This window comes from Mauremys reevesii, linkage group 8 (assembly GCF_016161935.1).
Source record: "Mauremys reevesii isolate NIE-2019 linkage group 8, ASM1616193v1, whole genome shotgun sequence".
Lineage (NCBI taxonomy): Eukaryota > Metazoa > Chordata > Testudines > Geoemydidae > Mauremys > Mauremys reevesii.
Window position 1 is genome coordinate 40,771,046 of NC_052630.1, and position 14,932 is coordinate 40,785,977.

At 50.1% G+C, this 14,932-nt stretch overlaps 1 protein-coding gene across 1 annotated transcript; it reads left to right on the top strand.

Moving 5' to 3' along the window:
• The first annotated feature begins 355 nt into the window (after nucleotides 1-355).
• Nucleotides 356-13,090, top strand: CCDC190 (coiled-coil domain containing 190). Its single transcript, XM_039485713.1, has 4 exons — nucleotides 356-371; nucleotides 8,288-8,593; nucleotides 9,691-9,820; nucleotides 12,341-13,090. Exons 2-4 carry the CDS (start codon nucleotides 8,419-8,421, stop codon nucleotides 12,963-12,965), a joined length of 930 nt encoding a protein of 309 aa, XP_039341647.1. The 5' UTR covers nucleotides 356-371; nucleotides 8,288-8,418; the 3' UTR covers nucleotides 12,966-13,090.
• Nucleotides 13,091-14,932: the final 1,842 nt, after the last annotated feature.

Below are 14,932 nucleotides of genomic sequence, written 5' to 3' on the forward strand. Positions count from 1 at the left end.
AGGCATGCTGGGGTTGGGGAAGGAGCAATAGTGACTTGAGCAGCCCTGCTGCAGGGTGGGGGCAGGCTGGGCCGTGGAGCCAGGCAGAGCTGCTCCCATCCTGCTGGCAGGGAGACAAAGGGGCTGCCAGCCTCCCAGCAGCTGCAGGTGCTGTGGGTGTTTCCTTGCTGTGTTCTGCGGTCGGTCGGGGGCGTGGGCTCTTCCCTGCAGGCCAATGAGAGAGAAGGAGTGAACCATGCAAAGGAGGAGTGAGCCTACCTTCAGAAAAGTCCCTGCTCCAGTGCTGCATCTGTGCCCTGAGCTGTGAGCCTGATCCTGTCCAGCTCCCTGCTCTGCTAGGAAACAGCCTCCCTCTGCTAGCTCCCAATCAGGTAAGTACCTGTGCTGTCCCTGCACCCTCAGGCCTGGTTAGTGGTGGCCTTAGCCCAGGAGCAGGGCATAGCAGCACCTCGCCTAGTCTACTGGGCACTGTGCCTGCGTGTTTCCCTCCCTGCTCTGTAAGCTCCTAACTCCCATTCCCCTGTCCCTTTGGCTCCATCACTGGTCACTTCTGTCGGGGTCTGTTCCTGCCAGTGGTTCAGACTTTGCTTTCACAACCGTGAACTCAGGATGAATAACTAGCAAAGCTGTGAGCTTTACATATGGCAAGAGCAGGCTTTTGCACTGCCTTGGGACTTTGCTTTCTAGTCTGGGCTGGGGCCTGGCAGTTGTGTCCATCCCCCGTTCCCCCCCCCCCCCCCAGCTCCAAAATCCCCTGTTGTGTGGGAGGGTTCCTGGCATATTCCTAGAATCCACGTTTCACATTAAAGGAACGGATTGTGGTTTGTGCAAAGGGGCTTTGATCTGCTTTTACCGTAGCAAAGGCCGTCTAGACAATGTAAACTAGGGCTGGCTGGAAAACAGGAATTCCATTTCACAAATCCATAGCAGGATGAAACAGAGACCTTTCACATTTTTTTGTGATTAAACAAGAAAATTCCAGAGCCTCCTACCCTGTTATAGCTGGTATCCCAGTGATGAGGGCATTCACCAGGCATAGAGGAGACCCAGGTTCTAGCTTCCTATCAGGACTGCCTGATTTAAATGTGAATCTCTCACATCCTTGATGAGTACCTAATTACCAAGCTACAGAGTCAGTCTTTCTTGGTGGTCCAATGAATAGTTAATTATTTATACAAAGTGGAACAGCTCCAGCAGGAGAGAGCACAAAAGCCTAAAATAACTACTAGCCCTGGGTTTAGGGTTGCCAACTTTCTAATTTCAGAGGCCTCGCCCCCACTCACTCCATCCTCCCTCCCTCTGTCACTTGCTCTTCGCCACCCTCACTCACTTGCTGGGGCAGTGGGGTTGGAGTGCGGGAGGGGTGTGAGGGCTCCGGCTGGGGGTGCGGGCTCTGGGGTGCATCATGGGAAATGTAGCCCAGCCTGGGAGCAACTCCCATAATGGTGAACAGTGGCACGAGGGACCTGGACTCACAACAGTTCCCATGAGGAAACAGAGATTAACATTGATAGGAAATTAAACAAAATGTTTGATGTTGATTTTCCTGACAGAAGATCCTGCTGGGGATGCTGCAGTCGTGGCAGACCCCTTTCTGATGGCAGAAGGCCTCTCCCCAACTCTCGCGGCTCTTCTGCCATCAGGGAGGAGTTGGCTCCCCTGCAGCACATGCCTGGGCAAGGGGAGAGGGGGTGAGGAGCCTCTGGAGCCTCCCCCACACCTTGGCAAGGATGGGGACCCCATTCAGCCCCCTGCCCCCCCCAGGCCTGGGAGACTGGTGTGAAGTGCCCCAAGAGGAGCAAAGAGGAAGCTGGGGGATGGCTACTTCTGGGGCAAGAGCTCCTGCAGCAGGGGCCAGAATCCCCTGATCCAATATATCTGGAACATTGGCAACACTGTCTCCACATGCACTGGGGCTGGGCAGGGGGCATTCAGCAACCAAAGGACAGACCACAAATCACCATATAGTCCTCTTAAAAACAGATCTGGTGGGGGTTTTTGTGTCCAGCCCATCAGTTTTGATCTCTTGACATTGGCAATACTGAGACTGTTTTGGTAGAAATTTTTTGACCAATTTTTTTGACCAAACCAAAGGAAACCACTCCAAAACTTCCATCTCCAGTGCCTCCAAGTCATGGCCTCTCCACACATTAACCCACGCAGCACACACAAGTGTATGGGAGAGGAGAATTGGACCCTTTCATGTTCTGTCTGCAGAGCTGTCCCTCTGTCTCTTAGAATAACCAATGCTTCTGTGGGTCAGGGCTGGGCTGCCCTGCTGGGGTGCCCAGGGCTGGGAATGCAGGAGGTCATGCAGGAGTCCACAGGCAGAGCTGTTTGTGCAGAAAGCAGGAATAGTTGCATGTGCGTGGGTGGACTGGGTGGGGGTGGTCCAGAGCTAGACTGGAAGAGAGTGTCTTGTTTACACGAGGAGCATTTTATTGACACCTCGGTAAGAATCCAAGACAACAGAGTTCACAGAGCCATTGCTCAAGTGTCTGCAAGAAACTCAACCCCCTGCTGCGATCACCTCCAGCTTACAAGAGCTGGCCTGCTAAGGAGTCCAAGGGAACGCCTCAGCTCAGAGTAAAATAAACACTTCTTAACAAAAGATCAAATAGCCTCTGCTTACACTGAAGTGTCTGTTAGTACTCTAGAACCAGGAGTGAGGTATGTTGGCAGAACTGGGGGTGGGGGAGGCTCTAACAAGGCCTGATAAAGTTAAAATAGAGGGTCAGTGGCACCGGTGAGATCCATGACTGGGGCTCCTAGGGGTACCACAGTACAATAAATACCAATACAGTAATAGGTCAGCAGGTGAGGGGTAGAAGGGAAGACTGGCATAGCTGGAGGGCTGCCAGTCAGGGCTGAGGTGCATTGGCAAAGTTTTATATGGGGCAGCCAGGGCTGGCATAGCTGGGTTGCTTCAGATTGAGAGGAAGATGCATAGGGAGGTGCTTTTACAGCACCTGTCTGTGCTGTGCTTGACTAGCCAGTGGAGCTGAACTGAATTTGCAGCTGCTCTGCGCCCCGCGGGTGGGTGCCTGCGGATTGAAAGTGGCACAGTGACTCACTGGCTGTACATTAGCTCACAGAACAGCATCATTTAACCTGCCTGAAAATGTCCTATTGTCTTCCTTGGACTAGTGCTCATGATTTACCTGGCTCCCCTTCAGGCTGGCAATGAAACCACTAGACTAGAGAGACTCTAGTCCACATTTCAGCCCTTCCTTGATTAAACTTTCCCCTCCCACCTCCCAGGCCTTGTTCCCTGCGACAGATAAAACACACAGTACACACATCCTCATGCCTTCCCCACTGCTTCTCTAGAAACAATCTGTAACCATCATCAGTCTCTAACAACAAATTATAGCTGAGGTGCCAGCTTCCCTGCTTGTCCAGATCTGGCTAACACCTGGCCTGGAGGAGATGGGTCACTTGGGAGGGTTAGGAGTTCTCTCCACAGGATTTCCTCTCTGCACTAACAGTGGGCACTGTTGCTACCAGGGCCACAAATCTATCCTGCTGGGTTTGGAATCACCTGGGGCTGCTGCCTGTTCCTTCAGCACTGAGTGGCCATACAGGTCTCAGAATTCAGTTACAGCCAGGAACAAAGGCTGGCTTTCTCCAATGTCTCTCTCACACAGCTTTGTCTGGACCAAGTCCCTAGTTTAACTTCCACTCAGGGTCAGGCTGCATGCTGACGGTGGACGAAGCCAGCCAAAGACCTCTTAGATTTGGCCCCTCTCAGCCTCATATCCTTTAAGCAGGGCCACTGAGGTCAAAGATTTACTGCTAAGGTTGCCAGTTTTTTGATCTGCTGACCCCCAAGTAGAGCTGGTCAGAAAAGAGGTTTTTCCCAGGGAAGATAAAAATGAACACGCTGATATAGATGATATAGTTATATAAAGGTCAACATTTTTTTCAGTAAAAAAAATCAAACACTTTACATTTATGGCCAAAATCTTTTGATTAAAAACTGAAAATTTCAATTCAGAAATGCCACTGCTGCAGTGCCTCATGGCCATTGTAGTTTGGATGCCTCACACCCCCATTCTCCTCTATGGGTTGGGCTCCCTGGCCAGATTACGTCTCTCATCATGCACCGCATTCTCCCCTCTTACTGAGTTGCCACTGTGTATCAAGGGAGATGTAATCTGGCTAGGGAACCTGTCTCATAAAGCAAAATGGGGATATAAAGCAGTCAAACTAAAACTCCCAGGAAGCACAGCAGTGGCATTTCCAAATTGAAAATTTTCAGTTTTCAACTAAAAACCAAAAACTTGCTAATGTTTGGATGTCCAGCTTTTCGACAAAAAGTCAAAATTTTCCATGAGAAGCAGAAACATAGTGAAAAGTTGCATTTAATTGAAACTTTCCCATCAAAATACAGTTTTGATGGAAAACTTTCAACCAGACCTACCCATACAGAAGCTTCTGAGCTCAGCTTATTTCAATGAATAAAGTGGGCCATGCTAAAGTGGGCGCTTCCTGTTGAAGAATTTTCCTAGCAAGCTGTATTATACTCTGCACCAGAGTCAAATTCAGAATATAGAGAAAAAAATGAGCTATGCCTATCATCCCTCTGGACACCACATTTTAGGAAAGATGTGGATAAGTTGGAGAGAGACCAGAGGAGTGCAACAAAAATGATCAAATGTTTAGAAAACCTGACCTCTGAGGAAAGTTTTTAAAAAGGGCATGTTTAGAAGACTGAGAGGGGATCTGAGAGCAGCCATCAAATATGTTAAGGGCTGTTTTAAAGAGGATAGTCATCAATTGTTCTCCACGTTCACTGAAGGTTGGACAAAAAGTAGTGGGCTTAATCTGCAACAGGGAGATTTACATTAGATATTAGAAAAAACTTTCTTTTGATAAGGACAGTTAAGCTCTAGAACTGGCTTACAAGGGAGGTTGTGGAATCCCTGTCACTGGAGATTTTTAATAACAGGCTGGACAAACCCCTGTCAGGGCTGGTCAAGGGTTACTTGGTCCTGCCTCAGTGCAGGGGGCTGGACTTGATGTCTTGAGGTCCTTCCAGCTCTACATTTCATTTATTCTGTGGGCCTTTTGTAGTTCATTGCCTATCCCCCCCCTTCAGATATTTACACGGTGAGCTTGTCAGGCCAGCCCAGGGGCTGTGTCACAGTGTGTTTATATACCTAGCGCCATGGGGGGCCGTGTCCTGTACTGGGGCTTTTGAGCACTACCTTCAGATACATAGATAACTACAGAGAGCAGGGGCGGCTCCAGACCCCAGCACGCCAAGCGCGTGCTTGGGGTGGCATGCCGCGGGGGGGCGCTCTGCCGGTCTCCGGGAGGGCGGCAGGCAGGGCTCCGGTGGACCTCCCGCAGGCGTGCCTGCGGAGGGTCCGCTGGTCCCGCGGCTTCAGTGGAGCCGCGGGACCAGTGGACCCTCCGCAGGCACGCCTGCGGGAGGTCCACCAGAGCCGCGGGACCAGCGACCGGCAGAGTGCCCCCTACAGCATGCCGCCCTGCTTGGGGCGGCGAAATGTCTAAAGCTGCCCCTGACAGAGAGAGACAAGGGAGGAGGGGGAGAATATCTTGTACTACATCAATTTCTGCTGTTGAGAGAGAGTAGCTTTCAAACCACACAAAGCATGCAGCCACAAGAGCAGCCAAGAGTTGGTGATTGGTCCTGCTTTGAGCAGGGGGTTGGACTAGATGACCTCCTGAGGTCCCTTCCAACCTTAATCTTCTATGATTCTATGATAAGAGGTCTGATCAGAGGAAAGGCTCTGTGTAAGCTGGAAAGCTTGTCTCTCTCACCAACAGAGGTAGGTCCAATCAAAGATACTACCTCACCCACCTTGTCTCACTAATATCCTGGGACTGATAGGCTACAACAACACTGCATAACTAATGATAGTAATAAGGAGGAGGAGAAGGCCCTATCCACCATAGGAGAACACTTGCTTTTTTCTTTAACAAACAAGGAGAAAGGAATAATCTTGCTAAGCTCTTAGATACCCAGGGGACAGGTGCCTTAGAAATACCCACAGCAGGGAGTTAAGCAGGCAGAGTGGGCTGAGCTGGTGGCTGAGCTGTGCTGCCTACGTGCTGGAGAAGCCTGTGGCAATCCAATAAGAGTGATCAGGGCTGCCCAGAGGATTCAGGGGGCCTGGGGCAAAGCGGGGGAGCTGCAGCGCTTGTACTCACCCGGCGGCGGTCCGGGTCTTCGGCGGCATTTCAGCGGCAGGGGGCCCTTCAGTCGCTCCACATCTTCGGCAGCACTGAAGGGCCCCCCACTGCCGAAATGCCGCCAAAGACCCGGACCGCCGCCAGGCCAGGGCTCATGGGGCCCTTGTGGGCCCGGGGCCTGGGGCAGATTGCCCCACTTGCCCGCCCCCCCGGGCAGCCCTGCGGGTAATGTATGCTGCTGCTGCCCTTGAGCCTCTGCACAGTGGAGCTTCCATTACAAACAAACTGGCAATGCCTTCTCGGCAATATAATACCCGGCAACAGTTTAATAGCTACAGGGAAGCTTTCACAGCGAAGAGGAGGGGCCCAGGGCTGCAGGCGCCAGGGTGGAATGTCTGCTTGGCAGAGTTCATGCAGAGCAAAGACAAGCAAAGCTCTCCTCGATTGAAAGCTGGCCTTTTGCTCAGGTAGCCCCGCTGCACCACGGCTGTAAGGTTGGTGCTGGGGGACATGCTTATGGCGATCACACCATGGGCATGTTGTGGGGTTTGTGCATTTAAACATCTCAACATTCCCGTTGCACAAGGCCCTCCTCACCCAGAGTGGCCCAGTGACACTGGGGCACGGGGACAGTACCAACATTCACTGGGCCAAGGGGGGACGCCATAGGGCTAGCAATCCCAAATCAGTCCATCTTTGGAAGATGCCCCCGTCAGGGGATTAAAGCACTGTCTGTGGCAGGGGTCCCCAACGTGGTGCCCACGGGGGCATCTAAATGCGCCTGCATCCTGGCTGGCGGTCGAGCATCCGCCAAAATGCTGCCGAAATTCGGCGGCATTTCAGCGGCGACGCCTCTGGATGACGCTGCTTGCCGCCGACAAGCAACGTCATTGAGAGGTGTCGCCGCCGAAATGCCGCCGAAATTCAGTGGCATTTCGGTGGATGCTCGACCGCCGCCACGGTCCTTTGTCTGGCGCCTGCCAGATGAAAAGGTTGGGGACCACTGGTCTGTGATATTAGGTAAGGCAAGACGGCCTGTGCCACTGGCCTGTTGGGTGAGTCTTCTAATGGCTTTCTGACTTGGCAAATTGAGAATAGCTTGGTGGTGAGAATAGCTGCTTCAGTGTGATGAGGGTGAAGCCAGCCAGGTCTGAAAAGTGCTTCAGGTCCTGGGGTGGGAGATGGAGACTCTCTCATGGCAAAGTGTTCCTTAGCCTGCGGAGTTCTTCCTTCTTTCAGGTCCTGTGATAAATGAAGGGAGGGTAGCTTCCTTTTATGGACCCAGCCAGCCAATTAGCTATAAAATCCCTCTTGGTAGCTGTTCTCTACTTGCTTTACCTGCAAAAGGTTAAAAAGTCTGACTGCATGCATAGGTATAAGGAAGTGAGTGGGCACCTGACCAAAAGAGCCAATGGGAAGGCTAGAACTTTTTAAAATTGAAACAAGACTTCCCTTTTGTCTGTGTGTGGTTGTTCTCCCGGAGAGCCGGGACAGGGCTGGACTATGCTGTAAGAGCTTGCGCTAGGTATGGAAAATCATTAAATCATACCTAGAAACTACTCATTTGAAATCCCAGATATGTAAGTAGATCAGGAAATGTCTAGGAAGATGCAAATAGGTTTATCTCTTTTATTTCTTTATGGCTTGTGGACTTCTCTGTGCTAACCCCCAAATGCTTTTGTTTTGCTTGTAACCATTAACCTGACCTCAAGAAAACCATTCTTGATGCTTAATTATTATATTTGCTCTTTTTAAAACCTAGCAATAGTCTAAGTTCCAGATGTATTTTCTTTCTTTTTGGTTTTAATAAAATTTACCTTTTTTAAGAACAGGATTAGGATTTTTGTGTCCTAAGAGGTTTGTGCATATGTTGTTTAATTAGCTGGTGGCAACAGCTGATTTCCTTTGTTTTCTTTCTCAGCTCTTCCCCGGGTGGGGGGTGGGCTTGAGGGTACCTCACAGGGAGGAATTCCCAAGTGCACCTTCCTGGGTCTAAAGGAGTTTTCTCTTTTTTGGCACTTGGGTGGTGGCAGCATCTACCCATCCAAGGTCAGAGAGAAGCTGTAATCTTGGGAGTTTAATACAAGCCTGGAGTGACCAGTATTAATTTTTAGAATCCTTGCAGGCCCCCAACTCCTGGACTCGAAGTGCCAGAGTGGGAAATCAGCCTTGACAGGTCCCTTCCGTGGTGCTGTGCTGTTATCTGGGACTTCCCAGCCTAGGAGGGGAGCAACTCTCGGCATCATACATTGGTCTATGGCAGAGGGAGACCCATCCAAGCGCTGGGAGCTGGAGAGACAGGATGTCAAGCGGGCTGAAGCCCGGCTCAGCCATGGGCTGCAGGACTTAGAGGAAGCACGACTCTACCAAATGAATTCAATGATCAAAGAGCAGAGGCAGATCCAGAAGGAGCTACAGAGACTGCAGCAAGGTGAGGCTCCTTTCCCATCTCCTCCAAATAGAGCCCCCAGCCCAGCACCAGTAACAAAGAAACCCTCCAAAATTAGACATGCAGTAAGAAGAGATCCTGCTCAGCAGCAAGCTCAGCAATCCAAGCAGTGGGGGAAGTGCGAGTGAAGGAGAGAATCTGTGAGGCAACCTGCAGAAAGGGCCAGTTAAAGAGCCACTGGACTGGGATATTTGGTATCGGTGTCTGTGCTACGTAGCTGTACTGCACTTGCCTGTCTTCCATGCCGGAACTTCCCCGTGTCAATATCAGTTCCATTCATAGATTAGGTGTATGAGCAGCTCACGAAGCCTTTGCATTTCCACATCAGGGCATTTTTGCAGCGCTCTAAGCTGCTGTGGGGTGTAAGTAGAAAGGGGAGGCAATGTTTCTGGAAGATGTGGCTGTCAGTTAGGTTTCAGGCATGTCACCAGACCAAGTGAAGCCAGGGGTGTGGGGAGTTGGTGGTAACAGTAAGTTTGCTAGATCTTTTATACTGTAGTTAGATTTATTTGGGAAGTTTGTTCATGACACCGTTGGTGCCATACATGGTTGGCATAAGTATCTGGGTTTAGTTATGAATTATCACTTGATTTCAAAATCGCTTCTGTGCCACCATAAATGTTCATGCCACTTTGCAAACATTGGCTAAGCCAGCGCCCAAAGGCATTGTCAGACTGCCCAGGCAAAGAATCAGGCCCAAGAGGGAAAGCACTGGCAATGAGAATGGGGAGGGCTGGGACTGCGTGAATGGCTGGATTTTAAGGAGGAGAGAGCACCTGGCAGTGGAGAACTAGATGGCTGTGCCAAGTGGCTAGGGGAGGCATGAGAGAAAACACACAGCTGAGGGTGGGAGAAGCAGGTGAAAGCCCCAGTGATGAGAGAGGATTGCACACAGTGTGTGGAGGTGGCCAAAGGGAAGGGCAAAATGGATGGTAAGATTTCCAGCCAGCCAGCCTGGCCCTCAGCAGTGCCTTGGTAGCTGTGCATTTCTAGGGGTGGCTTTATGTGGGCCCTAGGCTCTCCTGTGCTGCTCCCCAGTGTTCTCCATGATTAGTGATCAGTGTTTGCTCGTGTCCTAGGCAATTCCCGGAAGAAGGCCCATGCAACTCTAGGGGACCTCTCCCAGGAGGTTGGTAAAAGGCCAGTTCTGCCCATGCTCCCCACTTCGTCAGGGCAGCAGCACGGCAAGAGACGAGCGGAGCAACTGAGGTAAGGATGTGTGTAATGTAAACTTCCTTTGCAGCCTGGCAACCTGAGTCACTTGCCACACACAAATGTTCATTAAAACATAATGCCCAACCAGGCAGGGGCGAGGGCTGTACTGAGCCATCTCCTGCCCCCCGGGTGGAGTAAGGCTTGGGGTGGCTGAGGGTGGGTAGCAAGAGGGAGTTAGATGGTTACAAACATGCTGAGCAGCTTATGGCTGGAGATGCTCATCACAAGACAGGGGATAGGGAACAGAGGGTAACTTCCAGACTGGACGAAGTTATCCCAGGCTGAGTGTCTTGTCCTGACAGAGGTTAGCCCCACATGAAACCAGCTTCTGATAGCACTTACTGACTAACAGAACTGGTCAGAACTTGGAAAAACAAGTTCATGAAACATGTTGAAATGGTGACATTGTCCCTTTGTCACAGGGTGTGAAATGGAGCCATAGTTTATTTTGTTTTTTTTTAAATGTCATGACATAGTTTTCAAAAATATTTGAATTTTTAAAACTTAAAAATTTTGGATTTTTAAAATTTCAAATTTGTGTTGTTGCCCCCCCCATTGCCATCAAGTGCAATAAATTTAGTAACATGGGAGGGGCAGGGTGGAGGCATAGCTGCTTGTCACTCATTCCTGTAGCATTTTTTCTTTTTCTACTCACTAATTTCAAAACTTCCCTGATTTTGGCAAGGAACAGAGCAGCAAAGGGCGAACTGAGCTCCTGTCAAAGCTTGAGGGTGTTTTGAAGTTACAGAGAGGAAAAAAGGAAAAGAGGTAGCAAAAAGTGACAAGAATCAAACCCTTGATGTTATTTAATGTCACACTCAGTGACAAGATAAAGGGAAATGGAGGAAAAAAGGAAGAAAGAGGAAAAACATCCACTTACGTCATTTCATACACCCCAGGTTTTCCACTTTTTTTTTCTCATATTTGCCAGTGCAAAAAATAATGAAGTGGAAAAAATGAGTTATTTTCTCACTTTCTTTTCATTTTTAACCTTTTCCTGCTTTGTTTCAGTGAAAAAACAGCAGGGAGAGAGTAAAATGTACTAAGTGGGCATTTTACAAAAATTTTGAAACAAAAATGTATCAAATACTCAAAAACATTCTTACTTTTTAAATACATTTTTCACTTCAATATTTTTTTAAACAATGAAAAATGTTACTGTACACAAACTCTCTGCAAAAAATGTGTGTGCGTTGCCGATAAGTCCTCATTTTTTGAAAACAGATTTTTTTTTTATTGGAAAAATATGGCCTGTCCGGGCTTAAGGGAGCAATGCCCCAGCCCAGGGAACCTTGGTTGAAGCACAGGGAACCTTGGTTGAAGGAGTCCTGTGGGGCTCACCTGGCAGAGCACCTGGGAAGGTGGTTTGGCATAAGCCTGCCCACAGCTGAAGGTCCCTCCCCCAGCCTAAGGGGAGGAGCTACTGGATCCAGGACTCAAGTGAATGTGAGGGACAACTAATTAAAAGCAAGGGTGGGAGTGAGGGTCACAGAATCATAAGCAGGGAGCCAGAGAGGGACAGCGAGCAGAGAACCCTGGACAGCGCCCACTGCTCCTCTAAGGCATCGAGGGAGCCAGCAGATGCAGCCCAGAGGAACTCTGCCCGGAGATGTTACCTGAGGGAGGAATGGAAATAGGCCCTACAGGTGCAGAGCACCTCCTCATTCAACAGCCTCCTCCTGGTTCAATGGATAGGGGGAGGGATAACTCAGTGGTTTGAGCATTGGCCTGATAAACCCAGGGTTGTGAGTTCAATCCTTGAGGGGGCCATCTGGGGCAAAAATCTGTCTGGGGATTGGTCCTGCTTTGAGCAGGGGATTAGACTAGATGACTTCTTGAGGTCCCTTCCAACCCTGAAATTCTATGATAGCCACCTTGGCCAGTGCCAGGAGATAGTTGGCAAGGTCTCATGACTTTATGGGGCCATGGATGGGGTGTGCATGGTGCAGGGAGAAGTGCAGCAAGAGCCTGAGGAGAAGGCTCTAGAGGAGCAGGAAAAGGGGCTGCAGCCTGGTCCACTCCAGGTAGACATGCATTAGGGTCTCCCGCCAGCACCAGCACAGCAAGCAGGTGCTTGGGGCAGCCAACAGAAAGGGGCCGCACATCCAGCTCTTCAGCAGCAGGTCCCTCCATCCCTCTCAGAGGGAAGGACTTGCTGCCAAAGAATAGAATGAAGCAGAAGCAGTAGAGCTGCTGCCGAAGTGACACCCATCACAGCTTTTTTTTTTGGCTGCTTAGGGCAGCAAAAACACTGGAGCCAGCCCTGTCTCCCTCTCACTGCAGAAGAGGCAGATGTCAGGGAGGGGAGTGACCCACGCCAGGTACACACCTGTGCTCACGGCTCCATGAAGGAGACTCACCTGGCAGAGCAGCTAAGCACGACAGGTGGGCAAAGCAGCTGGGCAGTGTCGTGGTCGCTGGGGTCAGGATGGCAAGCAAAGAGAGGTGACTAAGGGAGAGCTGCTGGTCAGTGACTGCACAGTTTTCCACCCCTTTCCCTTCCCTCCTTTATAGAGCACCAAGAAGTACTTTGCCCAAGGTGGAAGGTCCCACACAGGCAGCCCAATCACCCTTGCAGCATCAGATATGCGACCATGACATCCTGGATGATGAGGGGCAGGAGTCCTGTGGAAGGCATGGGTCAACTTCAACATGCACCCAGGCCAAAGCTGCAAGCTCCATCACAGACATCAGCCTGTCAGACCTCAGGCATTCCATCGCTAGGGGGCTGAGCACCTCTGCCAATCCAGCAGAGCAGGAAGAAACCAACAGCCAAGGAGTGCTGGGTACAGGCCACACAGTGCTGCCCTGTGAACAGGCAGAGGCCAGCGATGTGGATGGCAGTGACACCATGCCCAAGCCCACTAGCTGCACAGAGAGAAGGAAGCCTTCCCTTGGCCACGAGAAGCTAAACTCTGATACAGATCCCTATGTCCCTGACAGGAGCCACCCCAGACCTATGCACAGCAGGCCTGGGTTTCTGGAGTTGTATGCTGAAGCCAGGAAGGCCCGGTATATCCGGCACAAGGGCATTCCAGCCTCAGAGAAGGAACTCAGCCTGCAAGAGATCTTTGGGCATGAAAACAGCTTAGACCCCAGCCCCCCAGCAGCAGAACAGGAGCACCACAGCCCTGAATGATGGCTCCTTCCCCTAAGGGAGGCTTGTTAGGGTCAACCACAGGAAAAGGTGGTCTGCCCTGCTGTCTGGAACAGCCAGCTAGCCGGGGTTACAGATTCATAGATTGTAAATGTTAGGGGGCTTATTCCTTCACCCACTCACTTCCCTGATCCTTCTCGCATGAACAGAGGGCAACAATACCTGAAGTCCAAAGGTGCAAACAATTCAATGTTTATTGGGGTGAACTTCCAGCAAGCAGTGATTCCAATTTCCTTCCTTAGTGTTCCCCATCCCAGCTCTGAAAACCATAGAGCCTTGACTGTGTCCCTGTTCCCATTCCCTATTCCCATTCCCCCCTTAGCAAAACGTGATTCCAATTCCCCCTCCCCTTTACTTCCTGATTGACTGCAGACTATGTAGTAAAACTTGAGTTCTGCTTAGCTGTACCTTAACCAATCATTTTACTGAAATTTAACTAACCATTCCTAACATATTGTAACATGATTATCTAACCAATTATATCCCTCCACCTTAATTGGTTTACACCCAACAAAATTAATTATATGGCAGACAGAAACAATCACAGAACCAGACAGAGATTATACAGACAAACAATAGGGGAATGGAGACTACAGTGATAGAACAACAAAGAAATGAGGATTTCACACCCAGCTATTGATAAGTGAGTTCTTGCCAGACAGGATGCATCAAACTAAGTTTTCTATAAATCTTCTAGGCTCTTCCCTTTCGCTGGAGGTGATAGATTGGATCACCTTTCTAACGGCCCAAAACTGTCTTATTTCAGTGTGACTGGTGAGGACTGTGACCCTTCGCTTCCCAGCTTATGGCTGCCTCTGCTGCTTAGCCAAAGACCTTAGCCTAAGAACAAGGCCTTAGACTATCATAGTGAAAGAAAGCCTATAAACAGGCAGACCGATTTTGATTCTTGTTTTGTACTTCTATAACCAGCTAAGCAATAAGAATACACCTAAAATCTTAAAGTATAGGCCTTTGCAGACAGGCCTGAATATCTATATTCTAACAGTAAGGCCATTAGGGCATCTAGTCTGACCTTTCTAAGACAGGCCAGGGAATTTCACCCAGCTACTGCCCATTGCTTCTGCTTGAGCTACAGCCTAGCTTTTTGAAAGAGACACCACCTCCTGACTAAAAGATTTCATCTAACGAAGAATCCACCACAGCCCTTGGGAAGGTGTTTTACCCGCACTGTAAATAAGTTACCCCTTTCTCCCAATCTGAATTTATCTAGCTTCAGCTTCCTGCTCTTGGCTCTCGTTTTGCCTGTGTCTGCTAGAATGAAGAGTCCTCTTCTCTCAGAAATCATCTCCCCATGGTGGTACTGGTAGCCCATAATCAAGTGGTTTCTTAACCTTCTTCTCTTTGATCAGCTAAAGAGATTGAGCTGAATTTCTCTCTCACTCACAGGCAGGATTGCCAGCCCTCAAATCAGTCTCGTGACTCTTCTCCGAACCCTTTCACTATCTCAGCATCCCTGTAGAAGTGTGGGCCCCAGAAGAGCTCCAGTGTCTGGTAATGGTCTCACTGATGCAGTACACACAGTGTATGGCAACCCTGCAATGGCAGAGCAGGGGAGTTCAGACCACCTTTGGATCTCACTCCTCTGGAATGAAGCGGAGCATCTCCTCACTGTTCCCAGTCACCCAAAACCACCCAGAGCATCATCCAAGATCTGGGGCTCTGCAAGTCCCATGCCACATTCCATGCCCTCCTGGGTGCAGTGTGCCCCCATGTTGGGATGCCCATGCAGTGCTGCTCCTACTGGCCTGCGCCCAGGCACAGGTTCTGCAGGGACTCTCTCTGCGGGCAGCTGCAGGCATAGGCAGCAGTTGGAAGGAGCCTGTGGCATGTTTAAAAAATCTTTCTGCAGCTGGGAGGTTAAGTGACATGCTGAAGGTTACCCAGAGGATCAGCCCAGCTCTCCTGAACCCCAAAGCTCTAACCACTAG

Excerpts from the sequence above, each read along its gene's own strand:
- CCDC190 (XM_039485713.1), top strand. The coding sequence starts at position 8,419 with ATGGCAGAGGGAGACCCATCCAAGCGCTGGGAGCTGGAGAGACAGGAT. Across the intron at positions 8,594-9,690 it reads GCTACAGAGACTGCAGCAAG|GCAATTCCCGGAAGAAGGCC; the intron begins GTGAGGCTCCTT and ends CTCGTGTCCTAG. Across the intron at positions 9,821-12,340 it reads AGACGAGCGGAGCAACTGAG|AGCACCAAGAAGTACTTTGC; the intron begins GTAAGGATGTGT and ends CCTCCTTTATAG.